Source organism: Melozone crissalis, unplaced genomic scaffold, assembly GCF_028551555.1.
Source record: "Melozone crissalis strain CALT ecotype California unplaced genomic scaffold, PUWL_Pcris_2 ptg000081l_1, whole genome shotgun sequence".
NCBI lineage: Eukaryota > Metazoa > Chordata > Aves > Passeriformes > Passerellidae > Melozone > Melozone crissalis.
The window spans coordinates 5,129,161-5,143,613 of record NW_026535858.1 but is presented as its reverse complement, the minus strand read 5'-3'; the positions used below and the strand labels follow the sequence as shown (position 1 = coordinate 5,143,613).

Genomic DNA, 14,453 nt, shown 5'->3' with positions numbered 1-14,453 from the left:
GGAAACAAAAAAAAATAGACAAAGCTAAGTTTGAGTAACAAAAAAGGAAAGGTTAAACAGCAACATGTGAAAAGAACCCTCCCAACACAGCTTTGTACTCAGAGCCCAGTGACATTGCTGAACTTCTCATTCCCCCCTCACCTGCACCTGCTGTGGGGCTCAGCTGTCACTAATGGGTTCACATACGCAGATTTCTATTAGAAATAACAGAGGCTCATTTCAATACAGCATCGGCAATACAGGAGCTCATTTCCTAACCAGTCCAGAGTCTGAGACCTTTTCCCTCCTTGGCCTGGCACATGGAAGAACACAGTGGTCCTAGACAGGAGTGCCACGTGTGCCAGGAACTGTTATCAGCACAAAGGAAAACAAATAAACCCAAACCAACTCACTTTGCCATGGCATCTTTGACATTCTTGTTCACGAGTCCCAGGTAATGGTCGATTTGGGCCTGGAATTGAAGCAGGAAGAAGTTACAGCCCAGCTCCTCCTCTGCAGCCTGGCTGAGTCCCACAAACTCTGTGGGTGCAGGGCTGGGCCCCCTTGGGCCCCAGAGAACAGCAAAGCTGCTTAGCTGGGCCAGGCTGGGTAACCAGCTTAGGCTGCAGCCCAGCCAGGGGATTGAGCACTCGGGTTAAGCCCCACACTGTGTCCCTGCTCCTGCCCTGGGGCTCCAGGGCCCTTTCCCTGTGGAGGAGGAGCCTGGGCAGGACCCCGTGAGGCTCTGCCATCTGCTCCTGCCCCCACGGCTGCCGTGCTGTTGAAAGGGGAGACCAAGGGCTGAGCCAGAGCTGGCTGCCCCCTCCTGTGCAGTGACCTGCCCAAGACAGCCTTGGCCATAATTTAATCACAAGTATTTTATTTTGGCTCCTTCCTCCCTACTCCTTTTACAGGGGAGTCTCTCCCCAAGAGCAGCCCTGGACTGGGCCAAGCAGCTCCCACCTCTTGTTTTTGCCAGGGCTACAAATTCCACAGAGCTTTGGGAAACCAATCCTGAATACCAACCCCAAAAGGTACAGCAGGATTAACACACCCTCCCCAGTGCTGCTCCAGCCCTGACCAAAGCTGGACCAGCAGAAAAGGCCTCCAAGTTCATCAGGCCCTTTCCAGAACTGTTTGCTGGGGAAACCTCTTCTTCCACCAAGAAGGAAAAGGGAAAGCACACACAGTCTGAACTTCAAACTGAACTAGTGCTCCCTGGCCCTGGTTCCTGGGTAAAGGCCTGTTTCAAAGGCTTTAAATATTTCAGAAGACTGAAATTAATGTTAATTATTTGTTTCTGGTTTTGCTTCAAGCTGATTTTATGAAACATTGAATGAATTCTATTAAACACTCACCTGATGTCTCTCATAAATAACAGGAACGCTGAAGAGCGAAATCAAAGCTGGAAAAGAGCACATCAAATGCATAAATATTGACAACAGGGATGGTGTTCAGGCAGAACAAGGACTGGTTTCCACACCTTGATATGTCTTACAAAAAGGTCCAAGAAAAATGAACAATTAAGCCCCGTGCACCAATTGTTGGCTAGAAAATTCAATAATCCCTACTAAGGAGAGCCTGAGCTGTTCTCCAGGTCTCACCACCAGTACAGTTAAGTCTGGTCACAGGAGAGATGGGGGGGGTCATGCAAATTCTTCCCAAAGGCTGCTCAGGCATCACTTGGTTCTGACATCTGAAAGCCAGCCTGCTCTGGGATATAAGAAATTGAATCCTGCAGTGGACATGGCCACAGCAGATCCTGCACCTCCTCCTCCTAAGTCCCAGCACAGCAATGACATTGAGGGCAGGCTAAGCCTGACAGGGACAAGCACAACAAACCTGCCTATAAATCACGGAATGGCTGGAGATCAGCAATCTCAGGGAATTCAACAACAGAACTCAAAATTATCTGTTCTGCTGTATTATAAAAAAAAAGAACTTAGAAGTGCAACATCCTAAGGCTACAGGATGAGCCCCCCAGTGACCAGACCCCACTGCCTCCCCAAGGTTATTGGGTGTGCCAGGTGTGTAACAAACACTTACCCAGGATCAGTAATGTCAGACCATTGAACAAGGCACCAACGTAAGTGAACACCCACATCAACACTGCAAACTGCAAGGGAAAAAGAGCCCATCAGCACCACTCTGTGCCCAGGACATCCCATCTGCTGCACACACAAATTCCCATCCAAACAGCCCCAAAGTGCTCTGCACTTCAGCCCTGTGCAGCTCCTGTAACCAGAGCTGCCTGATGAGAGGGCTCAAGGATGCAGTAATGGGATATGGGGCCTGCTGTGTGCAGTCACGGGGCTGAACTCAGCCCGAGTCAGCAGTGCCCAAGCACTGCCCTGGGCACTGCCCTGTGCCCAAACACTGCCCGGTGCCTGCCCTGGGCACTGCCAGCTGCATGGCAAACACACAGCTCCAGAGAGGGGACAGGCCAGGCTCAGAGAGGCCAAAGGGCTGCTGCATGACAGAGCCAGAGAGAAGGGAGGTCACAGCTGTGTGTGTCCCACCCAATGTCCACCGACCTTGCCCAGCCATGCCCTGACGCAGCAGGAAAAGCCTGTCTGGAAGGTAACGGGGTAGGGTGGGCTTGATTTACCTTTTCTCCTTCAAAAAACCCTAAGACACTTTGGATGTTAAAAAGTTTAGGAACAAGAGGAGTGACAAGTGCTCCAACATGGAAGCTGGCTCCAGGTCAGAGCCAAGCTCAGAAGCAAAGCCATCCCCAAAGCCCCACACTGCCAGCACTGCTGGCTCCCTGTCTCAGCCCCATCCTCCCTCCCTGCTGACAGCACTTGTGCAGCTCCTGGTGGGACACAGGCTCTGCTTCCCAGCTCCACACAAAGCTGTGCCCACACTCAGTGCCAGGTGGAGTGTCCCAGGCACACCTCTGACCTATAGCAGGGGGAGGGGACCCAGGGCTGCCAGCTCTATTTCGGGGTAGGATTCCTCCTGAGGAAAATCAGCCCTTTCTTCTAGAGTTGCAGGAGTGCTGAGCAGCAGCCAGGAGCAGCAGCTTCCCCAGAGTTTATTCCTTGCTCTGCCCAGAGCAGAGACCCCCAGCCCTGGGAGCTCAGCACGTGGGGCTGTTTTCCAGCAGAACCCTGGACAGACACCATGAGAGGGCTGGCACTGGCACCAGGGAGGGCAGAGCTGGGCACAGTGACCAACCCAAGATGGAAACTCCCACCAACAGGAGCTACACCCAAGGAAAGGATGGGCACAAAGAGCTGGCAAGGAAAACAAGGCATGGTGGCAGTGTGGGTGTGGGCCAGGACCCTGGAACTGGCCTGCAGCCAAGCTACTCTGAACTTCCATATCCCAACATCCAATTTTAGCTTATCAAAGGATGTAAAATATCCAAACCAAACAAAATCAACAGCCAGCCACAAGATAAGGGCATTGATAGTCAATACAAGTTTAATTCCATGAACCCTGCAACAACATCAAGCTGACTTCAAGAGCTTCACTCAAAACTGGTCTAAAACTCAGGTGCATTAACTGCAAATGATGCAGTTCTTTATCTGTCAGCACTTCTGAGATGTGACACAGCAGCACCAGGGAGGAGCACACAGTTAACCCTCAGAGAGGCTGTACCATTCCTAGCAGCTGAGGGATTCTGGCAGGTTTCTCAAGGAGAATAAAGCAGATTTGCTGAACTCCCTCATAAGTGATTCAAACCCCGGCCCAGTTGTGCCCTGCAATGCCAGGGTGAGCCTGGAGCTGATCCCTCTGCACCAAGCATTTTACTGGAGCAAACACTTCCATGCTGGAGCACCTGCACATGGAGCACATCCACCAGAGAGGGAAGGAAGTCACCAGCCTGCACTGGGCAAAGAGCCCCTGATGGTTTACAGTGGCTGTCCTGCATCCCACCAGCCATCCCTGACCTGCTCCCCATGGACACAATTGCTGAAGCTCAGCACACCCAGCCAGCTCAGCAGCCAGGACACAGCTGATGACTCTGCCCAGGGCAGAAATGGGAGTTTACGTAAGCACAGGGGTAACAAGACACAAATCAATCCCAAAGTCCAATAATTATCAGAACCATCAATTATTTGTTTTAGTAAGCATTGAATTTATGGTTCAAGACAGAGCAAAATCCAGGAGTTCACATCTGACTACACAAGCTGCTCTCCACCCAAAGGCTGTCCAGGGCAGCCTCAGGGCAGAAGCAGGAACTGCTGCATGTGCAGGTTTAACTCCCTGCTCTTACAGTGGATGGGAGAGGCACCCTGGTCCCACAGCTCCTCCCTCTGCACTCCTCTGACACTTCCAGCAGCACTCCCAGGATTACCCAGCCTGGAGTCCATCTCAACCCCACATTTCCTTACTGGTCACTGTTTTCTTTTCCTTATAAACTATGCAAACCCAGGGACCCTCACAGACACAACAAAGCTTACCTGAAACACACCTCAGACACCTTTACAAACACAAAAACCTTCCCTGAAACACCTCTAAATAAAGCTCTAAGGCAAGAAGAAGAAAGCAGAAGGCAGCCCAGGATCCAGGCTTGGTCCTTCCAAGGACCTGCACACCAGTGAAAGGCTGGGGGCTGATGGACTGAAGCCACTTTTGCCAACCAAAATGGGCAAATCCAGAAGTGCCCCATGCCTTTCTTTGCTACAGGATACTGAGAACACAGAGCTCTGCTCCTCAAAGCCTCAGCTGAGCAAGAGCAGCAGTGCCCAGTGCCAGCACAGCCTTTACCAGACAAAATGCAGCTTCTCCTGGGGCTCTGGCAAGGGCTCCTCTGCAGTGACTCCTCAAGAGCTGTGAGGAATTTCTCCTTGTGCTGCATAAATATTTAGAGTCCATTTTAAGACTTCCCTGACTGAAGCATTGTTTAATAAAGAAGAAAAAATATCTTAACAAGACAGATTTTACAGTCAGAACTATTACACACAATGAACTGACCTGCAGACATTTTCTACATTAGAGCTCTGTAGCTTGAATTATACATAAACATGTGGTTTCCTAGACTGAAGATGTTTAAACTACACAAGCCAAGATATTTTTATTTTTTAAACCAGGGCCATTATATTACATAAGACCCTGGAATCCCAATGTTCTCCTCGAGCACAAACTCTTCAAAATCAGTAACATGTGCTTGTGAACTGCCCTGACATTCACTGCTTTCTGATAAAGGGTTCTTTCCAGCTACCATAAATTAGACTAATTAACCTACATAAAACATTTTAAATGTCAGAAGGAGAGAGGGGAAATGAATTAGTTCAGCTGAATAAACACATCTTTCCTATGGACTGTAGTATTTTAAGTGATTAGAGTGCCTTGCAGACATTCTGGCTGGAATTAATTCTGCTCCTACCATAATTCCTCCAGAAGGCCTTGTTTTCAGACCAGTGCTCTCTAGAACAGCAGCTGGCTTCTCTCTGCTTCCTCCTCCTTTACTGCAAGGGGTTGGGATCCCTGCACAAATGGTGTGAGAAATCTCCTCACTCAGAGCACGGCTGGATCACAAAGGGCTTGATCAGAAGCACAAGTGACCTTGTGATTCTGCGTTTTCCTGTGCTGTTGATAATCAGATCCAAACAGGACTTTGGCAGCAGCACTATTGATCATGTCTCAAAAAGCAGAAAAGAAATTATTGTGCAGAAAAGAATGCACAACCAGCTCCTCAAAGCCTTTTCCTGCAAAGCCCTTCATGAGCAGGGAGATTACTGCACAACTCCCTGTCTCCCTCCTGAGAAAAGAAACCTGTCCCAGGAGCAGCAGAGCCCCCTTACACCTCCTCCTGCTTCCAGAGGGAGCTGCCCCACTGCAGGAGCCTTGCAGGGCATCAGGTGCAGCTTTTCTGGCACACACTGTGTTTAACCTAGAGCACAATGAGAAACTGGATCTGCGAACTCTGGGTAAGATTCCAAGATCTGCCTGCAGGTTTCTATTGCACAGTTCCAACAAAGGCTTGGACAGCCTGCCTGGTTTTCCCCAGTTTCACAAGGAACCCCTCCCCCCAGCTCCACAACAATTCAAAGGACTTTGTAAAGCACTAAGTAAGGGGATTTACTGCAGGATAAATGCAAGTTTTTTCAAGAAGATTAAGCAAACTGAAAAAGAAGTAGACAACACACTGTACTAGGTAAAGGAAACACCAGTTTCAAAAACAAAGAAAGGCAATTAGAGCTTGAAAGGAGAGAATACAATTCTCCCAGAACAAAACTGAAGAGTTTTCAGCAAATTCTTTTATTTTGGAGGGTTTTTTGGCGTGTTTTGTTGGGTTTTTTATTTTCTTTTTTTGATTACTTTTTGTTTAATTTACTACTATTCTTCACAGTCAGTCGTGCTCTGCCACTCTCAGTAAGTCCCATTAAGTTCTACATGGATGGACTCTAGCTGTTACACAGCACTGCTCACACTGGGTAATTTGCAATCCCCATTTCAGTAATTCCCATCACTAAAAACAGCAGCTTTCACTCCCAAATCCAGGGGCTGGAACCAGTGTCCACCTTCCCAGTAACCCAAGGGCATCACTCAGTTCTCACCACTCCAGCAGAAAGTGGAAAAGGAATTCCTGTTTAAAGACAGGGAGCTGTGCACTGAACACAAACAGCAAACCAGCTCCAAAGCAGGCTGGGACAATCTAGGCCAGAGCCAGGTTTTCCAGAGGGACACACACACATACCAGTGACACATCCCCAGTGCCCAGACTGCAGCATGGCTTGTTATTTTAGAAGATTCCTGCTGTGAGAGGCACCAGCAAGGAGCTGTAACAGGGAGCTGCAGCTCATTTCTGCTTTCCATGTAGATCAAGTTATCTGTCACAGCTACCCCACCACAGCAGCAGCACTCGATACCCAGCCCAGTGCTGAGCACTTCCAAAGCAAACTCCACCTGATTATTTACTCAAGCAGAGGCACTGTTCATTCTGCAAGGAGCAGCAGGCTGTGCCAGCTGGGTCAGAAGCAGTGCCCTCACAGAGGCACACTCACCTTGAGGGAATCCACCAGGTCATCGACGAGGAAGAGGCGCCGCAGCTCGCGCACGGTGCCGTTGACGTGGCCCAGCACGACGTTGCTGTACTTCTGGATGAGCTCCTCCGACACGGCCACATCCGAGTCCAGGTAAGCCCTGCAGGACACAGCCAGCAAACCTCAGGGTGAAAATGCTGCAAACCTGCTCTGAGTGTTAGATAGAACCTCCTTTTTGTGCTGTGGAGAAACAGACTTCACAGTGTGGGGAATGCTGAGAGGACAAACAGAACTAACCTAGGTTATTCTTAGCCAGCCAGTTTTTTCTCACTGCTGTTTACTCAGGCACCTGCACCAGGCAAAAAAGGGGCAAGCTAAAACAAGGGGAAAAAATCCTACAAAAGCAACATATCCATCTCTGGAAGGCCCTTGTGGAAATACCATCAAGCTGTAACACACTATAGCACAGCAAAATGAGCTAAATTTCTCATTTGCTAGAAATAATTCTTACAGCTAGTGAGAGCAGTTCTTTTTCATAAAGATACAAACCCCTATCTGGTTATATGTTCTTTCCACTCCACTGTCACTTATCTGCAGTTGCAGTGGGGCTATGGCAATTTGGAGTCTTTAAACAAAGTATAAATTATTTATCTGATGTGCACGCTGCAGGCAGAAGGAGCAGTGCAGCACATCTGTAAAATGGAGCTCATTTCACACTTGTTAAACTTTTGTTTAGGGGATTCTGCTTTGGGGATTTTTTAATATGAAAATTACACAATGCTCCCATGTATGTCATTTAAGGCAAAGCTAAACATGACCTTGTGGCAAGTCCAAGACAAATGAAAATACTTCATATGGTAACTGCAGCAAGTGGCCATTTCAAGGCTACATTCTGCCATCCACCCTTGGCTTCCATCTGCTCACCCTCCCCAGCTCATCCACAGGATACTCAGCACCTGCATCAAAAATCCAATTCTTCTCACAGGATTTTTCAAGTAAAAATATCCTTCTTGTGGAGAAGCTATACAGAAAAAATTAAGCAACCAAGTATGCTGGATGAGAATGTCTGGAAGCTACTTAGGAATATCAGTATTGTTAGAAAAAAAATGCAGAAAGAGCATAGGTAGAACAAGTTCTGCTTGTTCTTGCTAAGAAAAAAGCTTGAAATTGTTGTTTAGATAATGAGAAGCAAGTAAGATTTCAGCTGGGAATATTCACCCTAATGGGAGAGTGTTTTTCCCCAGAATTTTGTCCCCCAGACTGGCTTCCACTGGAAAAGGAGCCACTGCACATGGTCTGGGAGGAATGGAGGGAAACCTGCATTTTGCTTTGCCTTACAGAAGATGGGAATACTATCAAATTAATAAAAGGGCTGTAGATAGAGGGGCAAACAGGACTTTCTGAAGACTGCAAGGGGAGACTGAGCCACTTCACTCATTAATAACAGGGAGAAGCAAGGCTGGGCAGAGTGGGACAGAGCTGCCAGGGAAACAGGAAACACACACTCCTACAAGTCCTTCAACACAGATTAATAAGGTTTAATTTCTCTTAGAAGGCAGCTCTGCAGCAGTGGGTACCTGGACCCTGTCACTGACCTTGCAAGTGGGGAGCACAGCTACAAACTAAACCACACATTTTTAAGGTCTCGAAAGTTTCAAAAAGCTTAAAGTACCCTTTTGTCATGCTTTAAACCCTGCTACATTAATTCTGATTTTTCCATCCCTTATACCAAGGCCTGACTCCATTTTCTGCATCTACTGTATGACTCCTGAGAAAATCTGAAAGTGGGGAACACACTTTTCAGTGCAGAGTCTATTTTTGTTATTATGCAACATCTTAACAGCACGTGTCACCCACTGCTTCTGGCAGCACCAACACTGCTGCTCTCCAAAACAACCCAATTCTGCTTAATGAAGAGAAAGATCTCACCTGAAGGGGTGGCCCTCATCAGACTTCTGGATGGCCTGGATGACTCCCTTGTATATCCTAAAGCTGATGGTGACAGAGAGCAGGGCCAGGGCGATGTAGGCTGTGACGCTGACGATGCTGAACACTGTCAATGAGAGCAGCAGGAACAGGCTGGCTCCAAACACCACCCCGGTCTTCTTGATGTCTCGCCAGTAAAGGAGGTCAACAACTGCAATTTAAAAGAGGTAAGAAATTAGAACAAGGCTCCTTTGGCATTCATATCAAGGCAGTAATTTTTCATTATTCACTCGACTGCTGAGAGTCACCAAGAGTGGAACTTGCAAACTCCTGTCAAACCAGAGCTGAAACCACAACCAGAACCAAGTTATTTAGTACTGGTCAGTTCTGGACCTATTTAGTACTGCTATTAGGATTACCCAGATGCAATTGTTTAAACTTTAAAACAATGATGCCCTTAAGCAATGTCAGAATTCATCTCTTCAGCTGCTGTGCTGTGTTCTGCACCAGAACCACAGTTTGTGCTTCATTTCCTCTCATTGTTGGGCATTTTGTGGAGGTCACTCCCTGGAGAGATTGATTCCAATTCCCTCTGAGGACAGATAACAAGACACCAACAGATCTCCAAACCATTATATCTTTCCAAGCCTGGTAGAGGCAAAGGCACAGCTCAAAGACTCATTAACAGTTCATTTTGTTTTCTTTTGATGGAAGCATTCCCATGGGAGTTTATAATGTTGATTATGGGTGACAGACTGAGCCATCAAGAGGGAATACTCTCCCTGAAATGTCAATCCAGGCTAAATCTGCTGTGCTCCAATGCAGAAGACTTCATTTGCAAACCAAGTTTAGTTTTCCTTAAGTGACCCTCATTAGAGAACACAATATTGTGCCATTTTTAGCATCACTGTTCAGAGCAAAGTACACCCTTGCACAAGGGATAGGTAATGGCTCAACACACCCACTGCAGCTCTGTTTGTTAACAGCAATAACCCAGTGCAGACAGAGTTCAAGATGAATTACAGAAATGTATTACTATTGCAATGCACATTTAGTAATCCTGCCTCATCTTAAACATCACCAAATTAACTGTAAAACAGTTAACAACCAAAATTAACTGTAAAACAGTTAATCACAGCTTGGAACAGATCATTTGGATGACTGTAAAAACATTTTAAAAAATAGAATTAGTCTATTGTTTCTTGCAGGATGAAAACACAGTCATGCTTCAACATCCAACACCTGGTAGCCTCTGCAGGACAAAGTCTGTGTAACCCTTTTGTAGGTACAACGTGCCAAAGCCCCTGGGGCTGGGGTGTGTTTTCCCAGACGTTCAAGAGCTGAATTCTTTCCAATTATTCCAACATGGAAAGATGAAAACCATGGTCATAATCTTAAACCCACCCTAATGCAAAGTATCTAACCTCAATATTTAATTCCCATTTCAGCAGAAGTTCCCTGCAGCCCCACAGCCAGAGCCAGGTTCCAGCTGCACCAACACCTTCAGTTTATCACAGAGCAGAAGTGCTGTGGAAAGAACAGCCTCACCCCTGCAGCACCATCCATCCCACTCCTTCCTTCCAGCCTGGCAGCCTGTGCTGTGCCAAAGCCATCCCAGCAGGCAGGAGGCAGCCAGATCAGGGCCTGGCGCTGCCACCATGTGACTGCACAAACATATGGGGGCAGCGATAGAGCAGCACTGCCCGAGGCAAGGCTCCTGCTCTGCCAGCACCTCCAACCCAAACTCCTCCTGCCACTGCAGCCCAGGCTCCCAGCAACACAACCTTTCCTCAATATTTGTAAAAACCAAACAAATAACATCAACTAATTGTAGATCTGTTGTTGTGTGGGTTGCAATGCCAAAATTTAACTTTTTTGTTTCGGTTTTTCCTTTGCTTCCAGACACAAAAGAATTTATTGTGTCACTGCACACCTTGCATTAAACATCAACAAAATGGTGTGATTGACCCAAGAATCCTTGTAAACCTGCAAACCTAAACTAAGCTAAACCTGGGTGAAATCTTCACAACCAGTCTGGCCAAAACCAGTGGATTTTGTGCTCTTAAATAATGTAAGGAATCTTAAAAAAAATAAAAACAACCAGCCCCCTTTTTTTTGAGCATTTGCTGCAAGTACTAAAACGGTGTTTATTTTTAAATGCTGCAATTTGAGCATCCATGCACTCGAATGTGGTGCTGCCCCTGTATCAGGTGACACGTTCAGTATGAGCCCTGCTCCTCTGCCTGCAGACAGCTTTACTTCTGTAAACGAGCTGCTCCCTCCCCTCTGCACAGCTTTAAAGCAGTGGGTTCTTCATAGGAAATCACTTATTCCATGCATTAATGCATTATCCCAGCTATAAGGAATGTAAAGAGAGTAATTCATCTATGTGACAGTTCCAGAATGCCAGAAACAAAGGTGCATTGCTGGAATTAAAGCACACAGCAAAAGCCAAATGGCCTTTAGCGACCCATCAAGTCTTTTGTTCTCGGTAATCAATAAGAAAAATCCCCACGCCAGGAGCTCCCGGACCAGTTAAGCTGCTCATAAAACATTTTTCCTTATTTCATCTCCGTTCCTTCTGGAGAACGACCAAACGAGCGGAGGTTTAATGACATACGGATCTGGTATCATCGTGAATTCCTCAAAGGAAATTCGGTGTTTAAGTCACTGAAAAACTGCTTTGTAATTCTGCAGTCCAAGAAAGCAGATGAAGCCACTCATCTGTATTCTCTAATTGATCAGAAACAAGTTATTTGCATTTATTTTGAAAGGAAAAGATTAAAAGCATTACTAGAAGCAGCCTTCTGGTTTTAAATTAACACCCAAGATATTCACAGCAGATTAAAAATAAAACCAGAAACACAAAAACCCCAAACCCATTTTCAGCAACAGCCTTGCAACATTTTTCCTTATGGAAACAATTTCTGAGCTGCATTTTACACAATATGAAGTATAATAAAATAAATAATATTAATGCACGTCTTGCAGGCCTATTCTAAAACAAGAACAGCTGCCTACATTTGGTAAGCACGAACTGTCACTTGGCACGTCTAAAAATAGTCCTGTACCATCCGTGCCTTACATGCACAACTCATCCAGTTACATTTTGCTTTTAAAGCAAATGCTACGATAGCTTTGGCGCTGTATTTTTTAAATCTTTTCCTTTCGGATATTTAACTTAAAACTAAGCAAGTCATATCGCGTTTTAATGCCAAAAACAAGCGGTCTGATACATTCAACCTGATAATCCTCTTTTAAAAAACCCCTGAACCAAGCAACCCTGTCTTGTTTTTGAGAATTGGGGCGGGGGGAGGGGGGGGGTCGTTTGGGTTTTATTTATTTAAGAAAGAGCAATTAAAAGCGAGACCCACGAGCGAGCCGAGCTCACGTGTAGCACAGAAAAGCAGGAAAAAGGAACTAACCCGTTTTGGCATCCATCTTGAGCGTGCAGCGAGCACCCGGCCCTGGCACGGCTCCGCTCCCGGCGCTTTCCACTTCCTGCGAGGGCGCTGCGAGGTCGGAGCTACGCAACCTCCGCCCGCTGCCATCGCGGAGCCGCCCACGGCCGGCAGCGCCCGAGCCCCCGGAATGCGGCTGCACAGTGAACACCCGACAGCTCCCCTGCAGCCGGCATTTACAGCCCGACACACCCCGCTTCAGGCCAAAGAAAGGCGGCTTGTGTCAAAGGGATGGGGAGAAAAAACACTGTGCGATATACAGGCGTTGAACCTTTCTGTGACGCCAGCGGTAGGAACAGATCCTTTATGTTCTCCCAGTAACAGCGAGGGGCGCAGGGAAAAGCTTTTGTGGCTCAGTTTAGCGTTGTGCCAGTGGAGAAATGGGACACAGCGCTGAGAACAGGCAGCTTTCAGCACAATGTCCCATCTGTCACCGAGCAGGAAAAGCTGCCGGGCAGAAAATCCACAACCACAAATTGCTCAGAGAGGCCTTTTCCACTTTCATATTCACACAGGATGTGATCTGTGCAGAGAATCCCAGTGCTGACCCCACACTGCCCAAGCCCCAGGAGAAGCCATCAGCCATCCATCCAGTGGTTGGTGTGTCCAGCACCACCACAGCCTGGGGTGTGACATTTTCAAGGCTTCCTGCATCAGGATGATTATTCCAAATCCTGGTTAACATCCTAACAGGAGCAGAGACTGGGCCACAAAATTGCAGCCTCTGTTTACCCCCATCAGATGCATGGGAAGCCAGTTTGGTCCTTGACTGACTCCTTGCAAGTCAGGAACAACACCAGCTCCTGGCTGGAGAAACTGGGTGGTGACAGCAGGACAGCAAGTGGTGCCAAGCACGTGGGACTGCCACCAACAGAGCTGTCCCTGTCCCAGGCATCCCTGAGCAGCAGCACATCCAGCAGAGCCATGGGCAGGCGGCTCCAGCTGGGTGCCAGAGGGCACAGAACAAGGCTGCACCACGCACAGCTCAGGCCTGGACATCTGCACCACAACCCCACAAAAAAAGTGATACAGATTTCACAAGTACATGCCAGAACAAGGCAAACACTACCAGATTCTCAATAAAAAAAATTAATTCTCAGATAGTACCTAATGAGCCAAAGCAACATTTTCCTTTCATTTCTACTCGACCAGATCCTCGTGCATGTGTGCACAATGTACCAACTGGGAAAGCCATTCCAAAGCCCCAGTTATTCATGGTAAAGGTTGCCTATGCCATCTTTGCCATCAGTTAACGAAGTTAAACCAAAATTCAGAGAGATTTCTGCTCATTAATTAGAAAAGAATGCTGGGATAACCTGGAAGTATAGCTGTGCTGTTCACCATACCATCATATCAATATTCAGCCATTAAAACCTGATAATGCCTTGAAATCATTAAAAATTAAATAATAAATGTTACTTTTTAGTACTAATTACTCCATAGGGCCTATCTTCAAGAGCATTAAAAATTAAAATCATGCTACTCCCAGGGTAAATCTGTTTCATCCTATCTATCTAGATGATCAATACCACAGGTATTAATCAATGCCAAAGGCTGTACCACTTGCATTATGCTTGTTCCTCAACTACAACACATTAACCAAATCTAAATTTAAGATTATATTCATTAGGAAGCAATGTTTCAGCTGCAAAGTCCAAGTACAAATTGTAGTTTTTGCTCTTCTAAGGTTTTAGATTTAATTTTTTTTTTTAGTAATTTTTTGCATGGAAAGAAGCATGTTGCAATATTTGCTTCTGTATTTATTTTGGGGCTTGATGAATAGTGCAATCAGTCCCTGAACTTTACCCATCATTTTCCATGCCACTGGAGCCTGACTTAAGGAAGGAAGAATGTGAAACACAGTATCTTCATCTTGTTCTAAACAAAAAAAAGCCCCTCTAAACCAGGCTTCAACAGCAGCTGCAAAAGGAGAGGAACCAGGGTCTTCTGCTTCCCCCAAACCCTTCATTTCTGCTTCCATTTTCTTTTAGACCTGATCTCTGCTCAGGATGGGCAATTCAGGGGTTTTAAACCAAAACAGACGCCATTATTGTCAAGGCCTCAAATTCCAGGGTTGGAAATGTGCTTTCAGATCAGCACCACCCCTGCCAGGCTGGGTATAAAAGAAACCTGAAAATTAGGCCTGAAT

At 46.7% G+C, this 14,453-nt stretch overlaps 1 protein-coding gene across 4 annotated transcripts in view; it reads right to left on the bottom strand.

Moving 5' to 3' along the window:
- Positions 1-14,453, bottom strand: part of RTN4 (reticulon 4) — a 40,443-nt gene that overhangs the window by 1,086 nt on the left and 24,904 nt on the right. For 3 of the 4 annotated variants that reach the window (XM_054290378.1, XM_054290379.1, XM_054290380.1), the window contains 5 exons: positions 8,847-9,054; positions 6,939-7,077; positions 2,026-2,095; positions 1,338-1,384; positions 393-451 (listed from right to left, as the gene is read on the bottom strand). In XM_054290378.1, the coding sequence (XP_054146353.1) occupies positions 393-451; positions 1,338-1,384; positions 2,026-2,095; positions 6,939-7,077; positions 8,847-9,054 (523 nt within the window). Of the gene's footprint in view, positions 1-392; positions 452-1,337; positions 1,385-2,025; positions 2,096-6,938; positions 7,078-8,846; positions 9,055-12,268; positions 12,358-14,453 lie in introns of those variants that run through there. The other variant, XM_054290381.1, reaches the window with a different exon arrangement.